The sequence below is a fragment of the Haliaeetus leucocephalus genome, unplaced genomic scaffold (assembly GCF_000737465.1).
Source record: "Haliaeetus leucocephalus isolate CR32 unplaced genomic scaffold, Haliaeetus_leucocephalus-4.0 Scaffold871, whole genome shotgun sequence".
NCBI classification, from domain to species: domain Eukaryota; kingdom Metazoa; phylum Chordata; class Aves; order Accipitriformes; family Accipitridae; genus Haliaeetus; species Haliaeetus leucocephalus.
The window spans coordinates 4,015,384-4,034,298 of record NW_010973307.1 but is presented as its reverse complement, the minus strand read 5'-3'; the positions used below and the strand labels follow the sequence as shown (position 1 = coordinate 4,034,298).

The following is an 18,915-nucleotide window of genomic DNA, read 5'->3' as shown; positions in this document are numbered from 1 at the left end:
CCCTGTCCTACTTTTTTCCTTCTTTTTCATCTTCAGAAATACTTAAGAAGAGCTGTATATTGGCTAGTTGTGATAGATTTTCTCTTGGAGCTTCCAAGGAGTGTTGCTATCATCATTAATTAAACCTGTTAGAAAGCAACACAGTAGCACAAGACACCAGTTATTTTTTCTGACTAATTTTTTCCGGCTTTGATTTCACAGTGCTTTCTGATAGTTAGTCAATAAATGACATACTTAATGTGACATCACTGTGATTACAGCCCTGTTCTGGAAGCTAGAAAGTTCTATGTCTGTATGAGAATTTATATAACAATGATAGCATGCACACTTGGACTGTTTTCTGTCTACAGATATACTCTGATGATAGAACTGAGATTTTAACAGATGGGTTCTCTTCAGTTCACAAGGTACTGTGGGAAGAATGTGATGGAAAATGTCCTGTGTTTGCATTTTGTAGAAAGACATGAAGAACACTGCCTCGCTGAAGAAATTAAAGAAATAGATTCTTTAGAATTATTATGTCATGATCTGAAAATAATATTTGAAAGATCACACTATGCTATATTTCTATACTGTCAAGGAATCTTGCATTATCTAATATTCTTCAGACTGTAACCTCATCAACCAGATGCAAGTTTTTCATATTATCCTACTAAATAAGCAGCTAGCAATTAATGATGTGTCTGTCAGTTACACAAGCACTAAAAGGAATCAAGTTTATGTGACTGTTATTGGAGAGTGTGAAGCTAAGCCTGAATCCTCAGAGGTGTTTAGCTGTCTTAATTCCCATTGATTTTAATGCAAATCAAGTACATAAATGTCCCTTGTGAATCTTTGTCATTGTCTCTAGGCTTCTTGATTGCCTGTCTTCCTAAAATACGTAAGTGCTGTGTTATGATGATCTCTTCTTCCAACAGACAAAGTTCAGAAAAAGGTCGTGGTTATGGTTGTGAAAGCCCTAACGCCTCATGTGACAAATTACAGCTTCATGCTGAAATGTTTTACAAAACTGCTGTTTGTAGCTATTGAATTCTCCTTTTTCTTTTCTAGCCGTTTCATCCAATGGTGAATTTGGAATGCTCCAGAGATTTTCGACCATTTCTGTGTGCCCTCTATGCTCCTGTGTGCATGGAGTATGGCCGTGTTACTCTCCCTTGTCGCAGGCTCTGTCAAAGAGCATACAGCGAGTGCTCCAAACTCATGGAGATGTTTGGGGTCTCTTGGCCTGAGGATATGGAGTGCACCAGGTGAGCAAATATGTTTTTTTCGGAATCCCAGGATAAAATTTTAGTATGATCTAGGATGTTTTATGATCTGAAATAGACATTTTAAACGTGTTCCATTACAAGTGTCCTTATTTTCCCTTTCATTTGTTTAACAGCCTGTTTCCTGGAGTGGAAACTGAGTTCATATTTCTATCAGATAAGTTGAAAATTTCTGTGGGCAATTACTGTAAACTACACATGCATATTCTCAAATGAATGAATATACCCATTTATTTTTCTTCTTTGTCATTTATGCTGACCTGGTTTTGTCTGCTATACCGAAGTTTAATAGGTGATACTGCTATAAATTTCTCTGAGGGTTAGGCAAAATTACATATGCTAGAGATTAATAGTCTCTTTTTCTGAAGGGGGAGCTGGCTGGTTTTGATGAGTGTATAAAATCTCAAGGCTCTGTTTTCAGAGCATCTACCTCTTGTTGAGCTTGTGTGCAAACAGATGTTTTCAGCTTTACATTAGACAAGTAACTTTATGGCAAAGTACTTGATTATGTTCCAATCTATTTGAAACAGGATATACATGAAAATGAAAACAGTATCTTTATGCTTTATTTTTTTTGTAAGTGACTTCAACAGCTACTAAAATACAGGAACAGAAACAAGAAGAAATAGTCTCTCTTACAGTTGGATTGGAGAGAATGAAAAACAATTAAAACTTCTTTTAGCAAAAGAATAAGACAGAGGATGCTTCTAGGTCCCGATAATCTGGATCAAAGATGGCTCTAACTCCATACTCTGAACAGATGCCTGGACCCTTTAGGTCCTCCCATCTCCTCAGTAAGGCCCAGGTAGTGAAATTTCAAAACCAGAGCTAAAACTACTGAAACTTTGCTCGTGCTGTGTTAGTGCCATTGTGTCAGAACATGAACTGTGGCAGAGGAACAGGCATACTTAGCGTACGCTGCGCTTGTTGAGGTGATAACATCTAGCAGAGGGAGGAACTGGACAGCTATGCGTGGAATCCCCCCAGTCTCTCCTTCAAAACTTCAGACTGCACCTCCAGCGGTCTTTAGCCTCCAGTCAGAGCTTTACTTAATTACAAAAATATCTTCATCATAATTTCAATTTATTAATGCTAGTAGCATTGCAAGGTTGGATTTTTGGTCTGACTAGCTCACTGTCCTGCCTGATAGCAGCTAGTACAGTTGCTTAGGAAAAGGTTTTAAAATGTTCTATAAAATCATTCTTCCTGGGGCACATAGTCTCAGTTTACAGTGAGACTAAATTTATAAACTTCCGGAGATGGATTTTGTATCCTCGCCTTTATGCTTAAAGCCCCAATGGGCCCCTTGTCCATTTATTTCTCTGTTTTATTTGTAAACCTATTTTATAGTTTCAGCATCTACTGAATTCTGGGACAATGAGTTCTAGAGTCTGTTTACACGTAGCGCAGTATTTCATGGATTATCCATTATTTGGATTGTCTTTGTTTTCACTCCAGTTAGTGTGTCTGAAGTCAGACATATAAATAAGGTTACTAGTCTTTGCAAAGTATGTGTATATTTCTTGTAAATAATTCTTTTCTTACTTTTTAGATTCCCAGATTGCGATGAGCCATATCCTCGTCTTGTTGACCTCAATTTAGCTGGGGAGCCCACAGAAGAGGCCCCAATGGCAGTACAGAGGGATTATGGTTTTTGGTGTCCTCGGGAGTTGAAAATTGACCCTGACCTGGGTTACTCTTTCCTGAGGGTACGGGACTGTTCCCCTCCTTGCCCAAATATGTACTTTCGGCGTGAAGAGCTCTCCTTTGCTCGCTACTTCATCGGAGTGATCTCCATCGTCTGCCTTTCTGCTACCTTGTTTACTTTTTTAACTTTTCTGATCGATGTCACAAGATTTCGCTATCCAGAAAGACCGATAATATTTTATGCTGTCTGTTACATGATGGTGTCATTAATTTTCTTCATTGGCTTTCTGCTTGAAGACCGAGTAGCGTGTAACGCATCTAGTCCTGCCCAGTACAAGGCTTCCACAGTGACACAGGGCTCTCACAACAAAGCTTGCACCATGCTTTTCATGGTGCTCTATTTCTTTACCATGGCTGGCAGTGTTTGGTGGGTCATTCTTACCATCACGTGGTTCTTGGCAGCTGTCCCAAAATGGGGCAGTGAAGCAATCGAGAAGAAAGCATTGCTCTTCCATGCCAGTGCCTGGGGCATTCCAGGAACTCTAACCATCATCCTCTTAGCAATGAATAAAATTGAAGGTGACAATATTAGCGGCGTATGTTTTGTTGGCCTCTATGATGTGGATGCATTAAGATACTTTGTACTTGCACCTCTCTGCCTGTATGTTGTTGTTGGAGTTTCTCTTCTGCTAGCTGGCATTATCTCTCTCAATCGGGTTCGCATTGAAATCCCATTAGAAAAAGAGAACCAGGACAAACTGGTGAAGTTCATGATCCGGATTGGCGTGTTCAGTGTTCTGTACCTCGTGCCACTGTTGGTTGTAATTGGCTGCTATTTCTATGAGCAGGCTTATCGAGGTGTGTGGGAGACGACGTGGATTCAAGAACGCTGCAGAGAATATCACATCCCGTGTCCCTATCAGGTGAGGAAACCAATATGACATACTCAGGAGTGCAGAAAATGGGTAATGAGGGGATATGTTAAGACTTACTTGTCATCCCTAACTGAAAGTGCTGCTCTTCCTACAAGGGAAGTTTCTTGCCATACTCAAATTATTTGGATAATGCATTAGGCCTTCTGGAAGACTAGGTATTATTGGACAATTGGAGGCTTGCATCAGCTGCTTGGTGTTTTGTGGAGTTTCTGAGCTTTATGGGACCTATACAGGATATAAAGATGCTGTTTTAAATGGACTTCAAGAACAGGACTTAATGAGTTTATTTTTGATCATTAGAGATGTGTTAGAAGTTTTGCTCTGAAGGAATTTTGGCATTTAAACTGAGTTGTCATCAGCCTGATTACTGCTTTTTCTAGTTTTTGTTGTTCATCTGTAACAGTTTTGTTGCTTTGATTAGCCTAGAGGTTTTATGCTCATTTTAGAGCAGTCTCTGCATGTGTCAGAAATGTCTATACAAAATCTTACTTGAAGTGTCTTCTGAAGAAAACCAGAGTTTACAGCTCATCAGTTTTGTTTATTCTGCAAAAATGACACTTACCTGCTCAATTTGTTTAATTGAGTTATCACAGGAACAGAAGCCTCTAAGAGCACTAGATATCAAACTGTCCACTGTTTACTTCAGTATTATGCTGGTGCAGTTGCAAAGAATGTATTGTAAGTATTAATTACTTGAAGCCTACTTCCCTTTTTGAGCCAAAATGGCAAACTGTTTTTGGAATGATATTGCATAGATATTTTCTGCAATTTATTTGAAAGCAACTTTATTTTGAGAAGGTTGTACAGCAAGCATCTATTGTATAGCTGCACACATGGGTATAAAAAAAGGTAGTATTTTGGCTCTTAAGCAGTTAAAACACCAGCTGCATGATCAAAGCTCACATTTTAATGCAATAAAATATCACTTAAAGGTTTGGCTTAGTCTATATAGCTTGATAGTAATCCTTTTATTACCTTTTAACCCTTTTTATTGTTTTCTCTGTTAGATTTTATTAGGGTGTGACTCTTCCCTCCCATCCAATGTGTGAGCATTTTTATGGCAGGAAATATCTGTCAGTGGGTGTGTTCAGTTTCATGTGCTTGATTGAGTCTTCATTGCTGCAGGTTTTAATATGTTAGACTGACTGATGCTTAAGAAGAGGACATGCAGTTTTCTCTCAGTTAATTTCACATACCCACCATATGCCAATCTAAAATTTGTATAAGAATCTATAAAAGTAAAGGGATATTGGTATCTCAGAATGTTGAACAGAATCTATTTTAAAGCTTGAAACTTCAGATGTCTAAGGGCTAAAATTCTGGCTAGTGGAATAACAAAAACATGTAGTAAAATGCTACTCAAAACTCTAGAAAACCGTTAACATAATGGCTCAGCGGGAGTCAAAAGAACAATAATGGTTTCATTCACATCAAATTGGGTTGAAGGACCCGTAGACCCTAGGGAGTATTAGAAGGGTTTTTCTTCTAACCCATCCAATTTTTTTTCTTAAACTAAACATGCTTCCCTAATTAAACTATCCACACTTACAATTGAAACAGATTTCCAAAGCTGTGGGGAAAAATAATTTTATCCTTAGATCATTCTGGTAAAATATATTATTAAATTAGGGGAAAATTTAAAGCTTTGTGGAGAGTATCACTCACTTGCAAAATAAGACCATATTTTTTCAAAGCCTTGATGTTATTTAACCTAACTTCAAATATTTGAGTATCAGTTTCTGAGATTAGACTATTCTAAATTGAGAGCTGTAGCTGATTCCACAGTGGACATAGGTTTTATGTGCAAACCTTACACGGGGTTGTGGTAGTTGGAATTTGCTGCTTGCATAGGCACACTGAGCAAATCTGAGGTTAAAAATTCATTAGTCCATTCAACCGTTACATCATCTTTGCCATCAGAGGATGATGCCACAGTAACTCATTCTGGAAAATTGCTAATGGGGGAGTTCGAGTATGCAGCTGCACCAGGCATGCCTCCCTCCTGTGTGACTGCTTCATGCAGGAGATACTGCGGGGTTAATAATTTGCTGCAGATTCTCCTGGCTGCTGCTAAACTGAAGAGAGCCTCCACAGCTGGTGTTCAAATGAAAAATAGACATGTTTCTTTGACTACCTAAAGGGCTAAATAGTCCCAAAATGGAGGAAGCAACAAGATACCTTTATGCTTCAATCTTGATTTCTGGCTACCTGGATGTTTCCTGGGTTGACCTGGCTACGAATTTTATTTGTCAGATCTGGGAGGCATCTGTTGCTTTCCTTGTGAAATAAAAACTTTTTTGCCACAAAGACAGGAACTCAATATCCCAGTATTCCCTCTCTTTGAGGAGTAAGTGCAGGGCAAAAAGGAGCTCCTGTTACCTTACCTTGCCCTCAGTGTCCTCGGCGCTCCACGTTTCTGGGAGAGTCTAGGAAGGAGGGGAAGGATTTGTAAAAGGTGGCAGCAGCTCTCTCCCCATGAGCACATCCTGGTCCTCAGTTTTCTGTAGCATCGGGGGCTGCTGCAGTTTAGGCAGTAGCTTTAATCTATTGCCTGGGCAGCAACAGCAGGTAAAATGGGCAGCAGTCGCCCCTCTCGTACCATGGCTGTGAGGGCTCAGATGAACTCTGAGATGAGCTGTCAAAAGTTGAGTGAAGTGAATATTGTTTCCTTGAGTCTCCTTTAGTAAGGAAAAAACAACTACTGCATTGAGAGGTGAGGTTTATTTACAGTATATACAATGTATCTAATATGATTAAAAAATTTAATTGCATTTTCCACACTGTAGGGGAAAAACATTGTTTTTGTGGATGTCACCTTAGGCAACTCAGGGAGCTGTGTTTTGTATCAACCTGGACAAATCTTGTAACTTAGTTAAAACCGCCAAGGTTGCTATATTAGAGCATCCTTTTTTCAATATGAATAATGGCAAATTGCACAGGCAAGTGCTCCAGCCACACTGCCCAAGTCAAGGCAAAGGCAGGGACTGGGAGAATGAAGAACTGCCCACCATAGGAGAAGATCAGGTCCGAGACCGTCTAAGGAACCTGAAGGTGCACAAGGCCATGGGACTCAATGAGATGCATCCGTGGGTCCTGAGGTAACTGGTGGATGAAGCGGCTAAGCCACTATCCATCATATTTGAGAAGTTGTGGTAGTCTGGGGAAGTTCCCACTCACTGGAAAAGGGGAAACATAACCCCCATTTTTAAAAAGGGGAAAAAAGGAAGACCTGGGGAACTACAGGCCAGTCAGTCTCACTTGTGTGCCCAGCAAGATCATGGAGTGGATCCTCCTGGAAGCTATGCTAAGGCACAAGGAAAATAAGGAGGTGATTGGTGACAGCCAACATGGCTTCACTAAGGGCAAATCGTGCCTGAAAAATTTGGTGGCCTTCTACAGTGGGGTTACGGTACTGGATAAGGGAAGAGCAACTGATGTCATCTACCTGGACTTGTGCAAAGCATCTGATGCTGTCCTGCACAACATCCTTGTCTCTAAATTGGAGAGACATGAATTTGAGGGATGGATAAGGAATTGACTGGATGGTTGCACTCAAAAGAGTTGTGGTCAACGGCTCGATGTCCGAGTGGAGAGCAGTGACAAGTGGCCTATCTCAGGGGTCATTGGTATTGGGACCAGCGCTGTTCAACATCTTTGTCGGCGACATGGACAGTGGGATTGAGCGCACCCTCAGCAAGTTTGCTGACAACACCAAGCTGTGTGGTGTGGTCGATGCACTGGAGGGAAGGGACGCCATCCAGAGGGACCCTGACAGGCTTGAGAGGTGGGCCTGTGTGAACCTCATGGAGTTCAACAAGGCCAAGTGCAAGGTCCTGCATGTGGGTTGGAGCAATCCCAAGCACAAATACAGGGTGGGCGATGAGTGGATTGAGAGCAGCCATGGGGAGAAGGACTTGGGGGTATTAGTGGATGAAAAACTGAATATGGTGTGGCAATGTGTGCTTGCAGCCAAGAAAGCCAACTGTATCCTGGGCTGCATTAAAAGAAGCAGGACCAGCAGATCGAGGGAGGGGATTCTGCCCCTCTGCTCCGATCGGGTGAGACCCCACCTGGAGTATTGTGTCCATCTCTGGGGTCCCCAACATAAGAAGAACATGGACCTGTTGAAGCGGGTCCAGAGGAGGGCCACTAAGATGATCAGAGGGCTGGAGCACCTCTGCTATGAGGACAGGCTGAGAGAGTTGGGGTTGTTCAGCCTGGAGAAGAGAAGACTCTGGGCAGACCTTCTAGCAGCTTTCCAGTACCTAAAGAGGGCCTACAGGAAAGCCAGAGAGGGACTTCTACAAGGGCATGTAGTGACAGGACAAGGGGTAATGGCTTTAATCTGAAAGAGGGTAGATTTAGATCAGATGTAAGGAAGAAGCTCTTCACTGTGAGGGTGGTGAGGCACTGGAACAGGTTGCCCAGGGAGGTTGTGGATGCCCCATCCCTGGCAGTGTTCAAGGCCAGGGTGGATGGGGCTTTGAGCAACCTGGTCTAGTGGAAGGTGTCCCTGCCCGTGGGAGGGGGGGGTGGAACTAGATGATCTTTAAGGTCCCTTCCAACCCAAACCATTCTATGATTCTTGACTAAGGTGTTACCACAAATAATTATTTTTATTGTTTCTGATGCTAGGACTATTTGCAGTAATTGCCTGATGTAATTAATCTTTCCAGTCAGTATTACTTCTCCGGGAAATATTTGCTCACAGCAGCCTAAAAATGTCTTAACTCATTCACCTCCATGTTCACCAAAGTGGGGACACTTCTCTTTTCCTGGAGTGGGGAACAGTGCCTTTGTAATCTGCTTTCAGAACAGTAATATTCAAATAAGGAACTGAATTTTATGTTGGTATCCCACTTTTCACTCATTGCCTTAAAAAATGAATTTGTGCTTGGCCTCAAAAAATGGATTAATGTTTTTGTGCAAGAGTTCATGCGGTGGAAAATGAAATTAATTTTCTTTAGCTATAGAACCTGGTACCTTCATCATAAATGTAGCATTTTAACCGGGCTGTGTGCATTATGTGTTCTTCAGGTCAGACTTTTATCTCATATGTAATCTCTTTTTATGAGAGTATAGCATAATTTTACATCAAGGTAAAATGCAGAAATGAAGGGAAAAAAGCAGGGAAGTGTGACATGATCCAATCATAAAATAATCATATCTAGTCATCTCTTTCGCTACGGTTGAAAATACATGCTTTGCTGCTCCTCCTTCTGCTTCTGTTTGTAACAGCAGTGGTTCTACCAATACCATATCGTCGTTCAGGGGGCAGAGCCTTGGAACAGAGAGTTGGGTATTTGTAACCTTGGGCTCAAGGAGGGACACTTGGGGAAATAAGATGCTGCATGCTCCTGTTGCTGTTTAGTGTGGCTATCATCATCATCATCTCTCTAATAATTTTACCATTCTTAACAAGTTCTTGGTACTGGCTTGGCTTTTTAGTCAGCAGTCCTGACCCAATGGTTAGCTTTCAAAGTTTGTCTCTTTCCTCTCTTACTTTGCAATTTCTACCTTGTATGTTGACGGAGCATGTCATGCTATGTGAACTAATTCAGATGAAGTAGTGGAGTGGGATAAAATTTTGGCCAGTCGCTTTACAGAAGCACAGAATCACTCAGGTTGAAGGGACCTCTGGAAATCATCTAGTCCAACCCCCAGCTCAAGCAGGGTCAGACTAGGACTGTGTCCAGTCAGGTTTTGAATTCCTGTTACCATAAAAGCCGTAAGTTCCTTTCTATCAGATATCTAAGTTCAGATATATCTGATGTAAGGTAAAAAGTAGGGTAAAAGGGGGAAAAAAAAGTATGAAGTGCATTTAGCTGCTGTTACATATTCTTGTCCTCTGTGCACCATGGTGTTTTGTTCTTTACAAGGACAGTGTTAGAGTTTTGTTCCTCTTGGAAATTACAAAGGCAATCAAACTGGGACACAGTAACCTGCCCCAGTCTCTGAAAATATGTCTCAACACTGGGATGAATTTGTCTACAAAGTGAAATAGATACTGAGCAAAGTCTGTCTCCAAAGCTGGTTGTAATGTACATTTCTTTTATGAAAAGTAGGAGTCCAAATGGTCAATACAGCTTTTCTAGCCCAGAGAAAAGGAAAGGGCTGCATCAAGCTGGAAACATTCAAAGGTGGAAGAAAGTGGTAATTGTCATCTTCCTGAGATAAGGAAATGTGTCTGCTTTCTTGAAATGGCAGAGTATGGTCTTAAAAGCTTTTATCTCTTTTCTTAGTCCCATAATTGAACTGTGTAAGATAGTTTAAACCTTTTCTAGCTGAAGCCAAGAAATGGGCATTTTTTTAATGATTCATTGGACATTCAGATGAATTGTACCCAGACTTAATTTTGCTTTGCTAAGCATCATATAAACATCCTTCAACTGCTAATGGAGAAGACTTTTTCTGCAAGAACAATGAGCACAACACAATTATTTTTGCAAATACAATTTTAACCAGCTGAGTTCTTGAAGCAGTTATTATGCTTATCTCTTTAAATCTTTTCTATTTTCCTTCTGATCTTCACTTTTAAAAAATGAAAATTGCCTTGGTATTTTTAAGGACTTTAATTATTAAGATCAATGCTGTAATATAATACTGAATATCCTTTCTATCAGGAACAAAAATAGATAGTCAATCCAGCCAATTTTTTTTCCTCTCTGCTCTACCTTCTTCGAGACGAGGCCCCAGTCTTGCTGTGTAATAATGTCAGATGGGTTTTACTGAAGATGGGAGTTCTCACCCACTCACTTCTGTTTGGTGCTGGTGTTGGATAGAGAAGAGAGGATTAACTGTGGTTGCCTAAGATACCAAAAGCGTAAATGGAAAGAATGTTTTGTTAATAGTACCTCTTGTCTGTCAATGGCAGTTCTAAGTATCTAGTACAGGCACAAAGGAAAACAAAAGTACAAGCTTGCTAATATATTTCTGTTAATAATGAAAATATACCGTATTACAGATTATTTTAAAGCATTATTTGACAACTAACATTGGAGAAATGGATTTTAATATTAGGATTAATCTCTGTCACCTGCTGATAATTTTGGCTCAAGAATTTGTCAGTTTTCTTGTTTCTCATTTTCACAGATGTACTTTTTGATCTAATCACAGTTAATTTTTTTTTTTCCTGTAAATTCTCAAGATCATTTTAGATGTCTCAAAATTAACAGTGTTGCGATAAAAAGCTGTTCATTTCAGACTGGTTTGGATCACTAACAACTATAAATTGCTTTGTTTGTTTTGCATCCTTTTTAAAGGTTGCCCACGTAACAGGGGTAGGGGTAACATTTTCAAGTATGTTTCATTCCCACTTGGCATGGCTTTGTCCTTCCTTTACTTTTTGCCTGGTGCCCTGAACAAACACTGCAGGAATGTTACTGAAAGCAGAGACTACGCGTAGCCGTCTTGCAGAACCGTTTCAACACAGGGAAGCTTTCTTATGAACAGGTGCCAACTGAAAAGCGACTATGGTGGTAAAGTAATGGTAGGCTGAGAGCCAAGAATATGGGAGTGTTTAGTCATTTGCTCTGCTGTTACTTCACTTTGCTGAATATTATGTCTCCTGGTGCCTACTTTTAAATAAAATTGGGCAGAAGCAAAAGAGACACTGAGACGAGCTGTTGTAAGTTCCAGCTCAGGCTTTGCAGCTATGTCTCTTCATTTCTCCCCCATCCCCCCAAAAAGAGAAGAAAAACAAAGAAAAAAGCCTAACTTTATGAATTGTATTTGTATTCAGTTTTTATAGTGCCCCCCCCCAAATTCTTAATAGACATTTGAATTTACTGTAGAGATTTTAAATTTTGTGATAGCAAAGTTGACTCGCATGCACTTAAGAAATTCTCTTGTAGCAGACTGTCTTTTCCCATGCCTGCATTATGGGTGAAGTGTAGCCCTTGTTGACACAGGCTTTATTTTCATGCACAAGTGCTTTAGAACAATTGCATACGCAGACCAAAGAGAAGAAAAGATGAGGCTTACAAACATCTTGCCGAAAACAGTGGCAAGAAGAAATTGTTGAGATGCAGACTCTGCGTTTTTGGGGTGCTGATTAAGTTGGGGTGGAGCTTCCCCATTTTTATTGGCTGCAATATATGGCATTTTCCAGGTTTTGCCATTTTCTCCACTAATCAGGGGTGTTACCACTATCTTTTTAAATACAAATGTCTCAGCTGTTTCACCATCTGTGTTACAGTGGGTCTTCAGAAACATGCGGGGGAGTGCACTAAGCTGGATACAGAAAAGAGGCTTTGTTAAGAAATGTCTTAGCACCGTTTGTGTGTGGCAGGCTTAAAGAGAATACATTTAGAGATGTCTATAAATCTAGATTTCTCCTCCCCCCTCTTTTTCATTAGTTATTGTTTAGAATTCCTCTTAGGAGAGGTAATGGATTTGCTTAAATCTGCCCTAAGGAATTGCTTCTTGTTGAATGTAATTATTCTGTCCTAAAAAAAAAGAGAAGGGATGAGATAAAAACCATATTTTCCATATTGCTGTTTACTCAGAAGAGACTGAGCAAATCTGAGTTATGAGTTAGGCTTCTTTCAAAAACAAAAGTAGTATCAGCTCTGAACAACAACATTAACCACAGTATTACACTGTTTCCTGGCAGTGATTCAGTTAATTTCTCCTGTTTTAAATGCTTAGGAAAAAGAATATATTCAATGAAAAGAATATACTCTAGTAATTTCTCAGGATTCTCCTTTTCAGCATTAGTAATATCAGTCCTGTCTCCTCCTTGCACATCCAGAGCTTTGATAAATCCTACATAGGATGTATTCTCTTATCGTACCTTGGCATGTATGCAATTTCCAGTCAATTAACATATTGAGTGAAAGCAATCATTTCATGCACATGACTCATTTCTGGCTGTTTTTTTAATTGGATTGACTGAGCTAGAGACAAAGGGAAATGCTGATTTCTCAACCATTATCTTCAGACAGGTTGATTTGTACTTGTACCCAAGTATGACTCCTCAAGGTCATCTTTTTCTTTTTTTTTTCTTTCTTTTTATTCAAGTATTTTTTCTGAGGGTGACTTGGCCAAAGGAGGTCAGATCTTGCTGGTTTTGAGTTCTCAGTTTCATTCATTTCTCTTTTTAATAAGCATGCTTTATATCTAGAACAGCCTTTGATTATTAAGGAAGCTCTCTTTTTCCACTGACTCTTTTAATTGCTATTAAAATGGCAACAAAAACTAAGTTAAAAGGTCTGATTTCTCTGGTTTTGAAGCACCAGTCACTCTTAACTGTCAGAATTGAATATTGTGGTACATGTGTTAGGAAATCAGTCACCTAAAAAAACATTTAACTTTTCGTTTTAATAAATTAAAAGAAATTGGTTATAATTTGCGTTTGAAAATTCTGAATAGCAATGCATTCATTAATGATTGTGACTCTTTCACTGGGTTTCAGAGTTGCTTTGAGATGTTGGACAGTCATGTCAAAATAGCTGTAAACTGGCTTGCAAAGAGAAAATCTTCAATGGGGTGTTAACTGTAGATCTCTGCCAAAATCTCAGTGAATGCTGAACCTTGATGTTTGTAAGTCAGAATATTCTGCATCCGAGTGAATCTCAGTAAGATGGCTTTTGTTGTGCTCTCTGTAGTGTTCCTTGACTAGTGAATGACTTGTCCCGTCAGCACACACAGAAACACAAGGTCCAGTAAATTTCGGAGATACTGCACTTCTGTGCATTTATTCCTAGTGATTCCAGACTATCATTATTATGTCCAACAAATTTTTAAAACTTCAGTCCTGAAAGGGTATTTACATTTGAATGTCATTGGTCTCAGGACTAAGCAGCTCTGACAGTTATACTGCTGATAATAGCTTTTCTTCTGAAGGCTTCGACTTTTCAGGGAATTGTGATTGCAGTCACCATATCTATAATGCCACTGGGCATAACATGAGCAACCAACTCCCACTGTGAGTGTTTTAAGAGGTTTGCTTAGTGGTGTAACATAAAGCAGTTCAGAATACAGTCTGTAAATACACAAATATAGAAAGATGTTTACTCTCTCTGTTAAAACAATGTGTTTCTAGACCTGAAATCAGTATTATTAAGTAAAGACTACACTCAAAAATAATAGATCTATTCTAATGATGGAATATAATGAGATATATGAACTAAATTCACCTATAAGACTGGTCCAGATCTCTCGGACATGTTCTGTATGTGCCTTGATCTTGGTAAACATCCACGTAGCTTAGACATGGCTTGGCTATATAGCATGAAAATATAACAAATACTTGCACATTTCAAGTTTGATTTTTCTTTTACATTATTTTTATGGACAAACAGTGCTCCCCAGTGTCATCCTTCTATTAGTTCTTTTTTATTAACAGAGAATTATTCCGTTTCCTAGAAATGTAAATGCAGACAAAGTGTACAGTATCTCTTCTCAACATGTATGAAGGTTTGCTTTCCACATGATCTAAGCCCACTCAAGAATCAGGTGCAGCTTCAAAATTCAACTGAGGAACATAAAAATACTTTTTTTTGTTTTTATAAATAAGAATCTTTTCATATGAAGAAAGGCTATATTTGAGTTATCTAAAGAGCTGGGTTACTCACATGTTTTCCATTAACAGATTATATTCTTAGTAATACAGATATTTTTTTACTTGTTTTGCTCATTTATTTTTTCTTTTTAATAGAGTTTCTGAAGTCATTATATGTAATGTTTAATGCTGAATTATGTTAAAATATCTATTATGCTCAAAAAACCTAAGACCAGTGCCTATTTCTCATTTTCACCATGAAAGAGTCAAAAGTATGAACACAAAACTGATAAGCAGTATCATAAACTGATGAGCTGTGTTGTCTTCCAGGATGTAGAACACTCACAGATCAGGGTTATAATGCTTTGACCAGACTATGTTACTCCTTGTGTTTGAAGTTTGGGACTTGTCTTTCTAAAAATGCATCATTGTATAGGTTTAAGAGCTCAACTTTAATATATGGAAATACTTCAATCTCTAGTCCCGAAGCAGTTCTATCAGAGAGAACTAAGAGGAGTTTTCAGTAGAAATAGGGCATTAATAATTCTTGTTATTATATTTGGGTATATTAGACTCTCGTGTTTATTTGAGAATAGCTGAGGGTGGAAGGGACCTGTGGAGATTGTCTAGTCAAACCCCTGCTCAAAGTGGGGTCACCTAGAGCAGATGGCTCATAGCTGCATCCAGCCGAATTTTGAATATCTCCATGGACGGAGACTCCACAACTTCTCTTGGCAACCTGTTCCACTGTTCAATCACCCTTACAGTATTACAGTATTCAGTGTTACATTCTAAAATTTTCTCAATTGATGTAGTAATGCTGACACCAAATTATTTTTCAAAGATTCAACTGAACTGAGTTTTTAAGATCAAATTATGTAAATGGTCATTAATATTATTCCATTCACACTATAACTTGAAAAAGAAGGCCTTTAGACTAATGAACATAGTATTTCTGTCCGTGGAGAGTAAGAAATATTTTATAAATACCATGTTTGCTAAAATAGCTGTTTGTTTCTTCTCCCCCAGCTTCCGTACTTGTGCTTTAAGCTATGATTTGGCTATTATTTGCATATTTACAAAATTACACTAATCTGTTTCGTATGACTTAATCTTCAGCCATTTCACAGTGTGGTAATTACTCATTCTGAACCATTTTTGGAACAAATATAATCTTATGTGCAACTGGTTTTTTCTGCATGGCATTATGTGACTGCATTGTGTTGGATCAAAAAAGACTGCAAGAAGAAAACAAAAATAAATGAAAAGTAATGAAACGGTGCCAGGAATAACGTTCTGTTAGAGTTTGTCTTTGGAGGAGGAGTGTACATAGCCTCGCCAAAGAAGAGTAAGACGGGACATAGTTGCAGTTTTAGAAATCCTTAAAGGACATTCAAAAAGAGCTGTTAAAGTCAAATGGCAGTCCTGGCAGAATGATAACATGGCCATGAATAAACTTGAGTTGGAAATAAGAGAATTACATGATGAACTGAGGAGGGGAGCTCATGATTTCAGGGTAAAGCTGGATAGCTGAATAGGCTTGTGTGCCATTGCTGGCTGGAGCAGTGGAAGACTTGACTTGACCAAGGATGTTTCTTTTGTTCTGTGTTCTTAATGCCAGTGTCTTCATTCAAGTAGTGGGAGTTTATTAATGACGATATATTCCAAGCTTGGGTCGTAGGAAGCTTGCTAAATTTTTATCTTGTATGAATTGAATAAATTCAAGAAAGAGTATCTACTGCCAAAAATAGATATTAAGGCTGCAAAGATTTTAGTCCAAGTTAATTTTTAGCAGCAGGGTTGACAGAAATAAGATTTTCTGAAACATTAGGGGTTTTTTTTTTCCTGTCTTACTGTTTGATTGCCAATGAAGTGCTAATACCTGAAGAAAAAAAAGCTATTTTTTCTGAATGGCAACAGGGAGCTTCCAACTTCTCTGGCCATGGGACAAATCTGCCAAATGCAACCTGCTGCAGCTACCCCTCAGTATCCCTAATTTAACAGATTTGCCAGTAATTCAGGTAGGCATCTCTTTAATCTTGTCTTAATCTCTGTGAAAGATAGGTGTATCAAGCAGTGTGTTGTGGGTGCCAGTAAAGAAGCAATTGCTGATAAAACTTGGTTTCAGCTGTTAAGTTTGTTGACCCATTTTAGCCCATGCCAACTGCAATCCCTGTTTGCACAAAGACAGAATACTACGGTAAGGCTATCTGGTTCCACAACGAGGGTAAGGACAACTGCATGACTTTTTTTTTTTTGTAAGCATTGGGATTTAGGTAAGAGAAATCATAGTAAATTGAGTTTGTTTCATCTTCTGTGTTAGACACCTTTGGGTGAGTCATGCTTTGACTTGAAGTGATACTTTGTCATTTTAATCTGTGTGTTATTCACAGGTCTGTAAGGGAAAAAAGAGTTTATGGGTTCTCAGACCTGTTACGTTGAACAGCTATAGCTCATCCAAAAGGGGATATTTGGGAGAGGGGCTGAAATGGTCCAAAGTGAGGAATATGTTCAAGTGTTGTGAAGTGATTCTTTTATTCCAGTGACAAGAGGAAAGATAAGCTGTGCTGGGGAAAACAACTCTGTGGCAGGTGGGGATTTGTTTGCTTTTTCCTCTCTGCAGAGGACAGCTCACTTCAGCTTGTACATGTCCGCAGGAAAAGGAAAGAGAAGTCCAAGTCTCTCATGGGTAGTACACTCAAGTAGACTTGCTTTTCCCATGCTTAATGCCTGGCATTAGTGCTAAGAGACTTGTGATGCCAGTTCCACATAATGGTAAAACAGAAGGCAGGTGCTTGGGCAATCTCTCTAATTACAAACGATGGCTAGCACTTAAAAAATTAGTAGCTGTGGTTGAATGCTGTCTTCTGTTTCAAGATAAAGCCACAAACTATGAGATATCCTGATAGCTTCACTGAGATTCGGCTTTCCCTTGATAAACAGGGCGTTCTCCCAGAAGCAGTCTCCTGAAGCTGCAGAATCAACCTGCCTGAAGATTGTTGCAAGATACCAGTAAGATGATCACTGAAGCTGTAGTCTTCTGCATTCTTGTCCCATGAATGGAAGAGCAGTTAGCATCAAACTTCTTGATGATTGCTGGTTACTGACACTGTGACTAACTGCGGGGCCTGAAGGGCAAAAGCGTTGGAGGCGAGTTATTAGACTCTAGTCATGAGTCAGGACCTTTTTAGTTGTCCTCTGGGATCCCTTTTCAAGAAGGAGATAGATGAGGAAAACCTTGCAGCATTACCTTGTGAGAGGCAGCTCTCTGCTGTGTTATTCTTTATTCAAGCTATTTTTCCAGCAGATGATTAGACTCCAGTGTGTTCCCCTGGCACAACGCAGACAATGGATGACTTCTGGTGAAAACCAGTGCAGTCCTTCCATGAACTGAATTATTTCTTTCCCATATATTTCTCTCCCATAACATGGCGGAGAAACTCAAGAGAAATTATTCTAAAATATAATTCATTACATTTTAAATGTTCTGTAGAGGCAGTTTTCATAAGGATGTGTTTTTTAGGTGCTTATGCAGATTAAATTCTTGAAAAAAATGTATTGCAGATGAGTTCGGCATGGTGACATGGATCTGCAGTGCCTGGGCTAATACTTAACTTCTGTGGTGAATAAGTTTCCTCCAGAATAGCCTGTATCCCATTAAGATGGTAATTTTATAAGCTTTTATTACAGTGTCTTATTTATTTATTTTTAGTTTGGGTTAGGTTTTGAAGCTATCTGTAACTGGCCCAAGTCTTCCATAGGCTGATCACTTTGCTTTAATTTTCACTCTGGGTATATAGCAACTTGGGAGTTATTAAGTAAGTCTGGAGAATAGTTAGTAATGCTTTTTCATAATTGTTCTAACAATTTAATTGTTTTAATGTGAGCCAATGGGCAAAGTTAATGCATGGTGCTTTCATGCTCCTGCGGCTGAGGAGAGCGCAACTGAAAGCAAGAAACAATGAGCATCCGTGTTCTCACATGATAGCGCAGAGCTGCGCCTTTGGAAATCCCGGAGTCTGAATGATCGTATTTATTCGCTTGGAATAGTCTGGATATCTCCTGAGCCATGTGGCTTTTGGTATTTAGAGCCAGAGAAGTTTCCTTTTGTTTCTTTTGGATGCAGGGAAGTCTCCTGATCCTGTTGACACTGTTTCACACAGACAAGCTGTTCTGAAGCTCCCGAAGTATGTGTTGGCTTTGTCATTATCTCTTAAATGAGGGCTAAATCAGGTTAGCCATTACCTTTTTTTCGGGTGTTTATAGTTTCTCAATTCTTCAGCTTGTGCAGCCTAGTAGCCAGACTAGTGGCACGGATTTGCTTGTTGGATAACAGTAAAACAAGCAAGTTGCAAGATTTTAATAACTTGAAAAAAGTATTTTATTTTACAGTGACAAATGCTACAACATTTTACTGGGAAACGAGCAGTGTGAGTATAATATTCTAAGTCTCAAAGCAATGACAGTGATGGAATTGGTTATGAAAATGAGACTGTTGGATCAGATTCCCTTTGGTCTTTCCCCCACTTCTCCCATTTTCAACAAAAGGATGGGTTAATTTGAA

General features: G+C 39.3%; 1 protein-coding gene across 1 annotated transcript in view; it reads left to right on the top strand.

Annotated features, from left to right (window-relative positions):
• FZD3 (frizzled class receptor 3) overlaps window positions 1–18,915 on the top strand; it is a 59,485-nt gene that overhangs the window by 29,574 nt on the left and 10,996 nt on the right. The window contains exons 3-4 of the mRNA XM_010583143.1: window positions 1,051–1,247; window positions 2,818–3,835. Coding sequence (XP_010581445.1) covers window positions 1,051–1,247; window positions 2,818–3,835 — 1,215 coding nt within the window. The remainder of the gene's footprint in view (window positions 1–1,050; window positions 1,248–2,817; window positions 3,836–18,915) is intronic.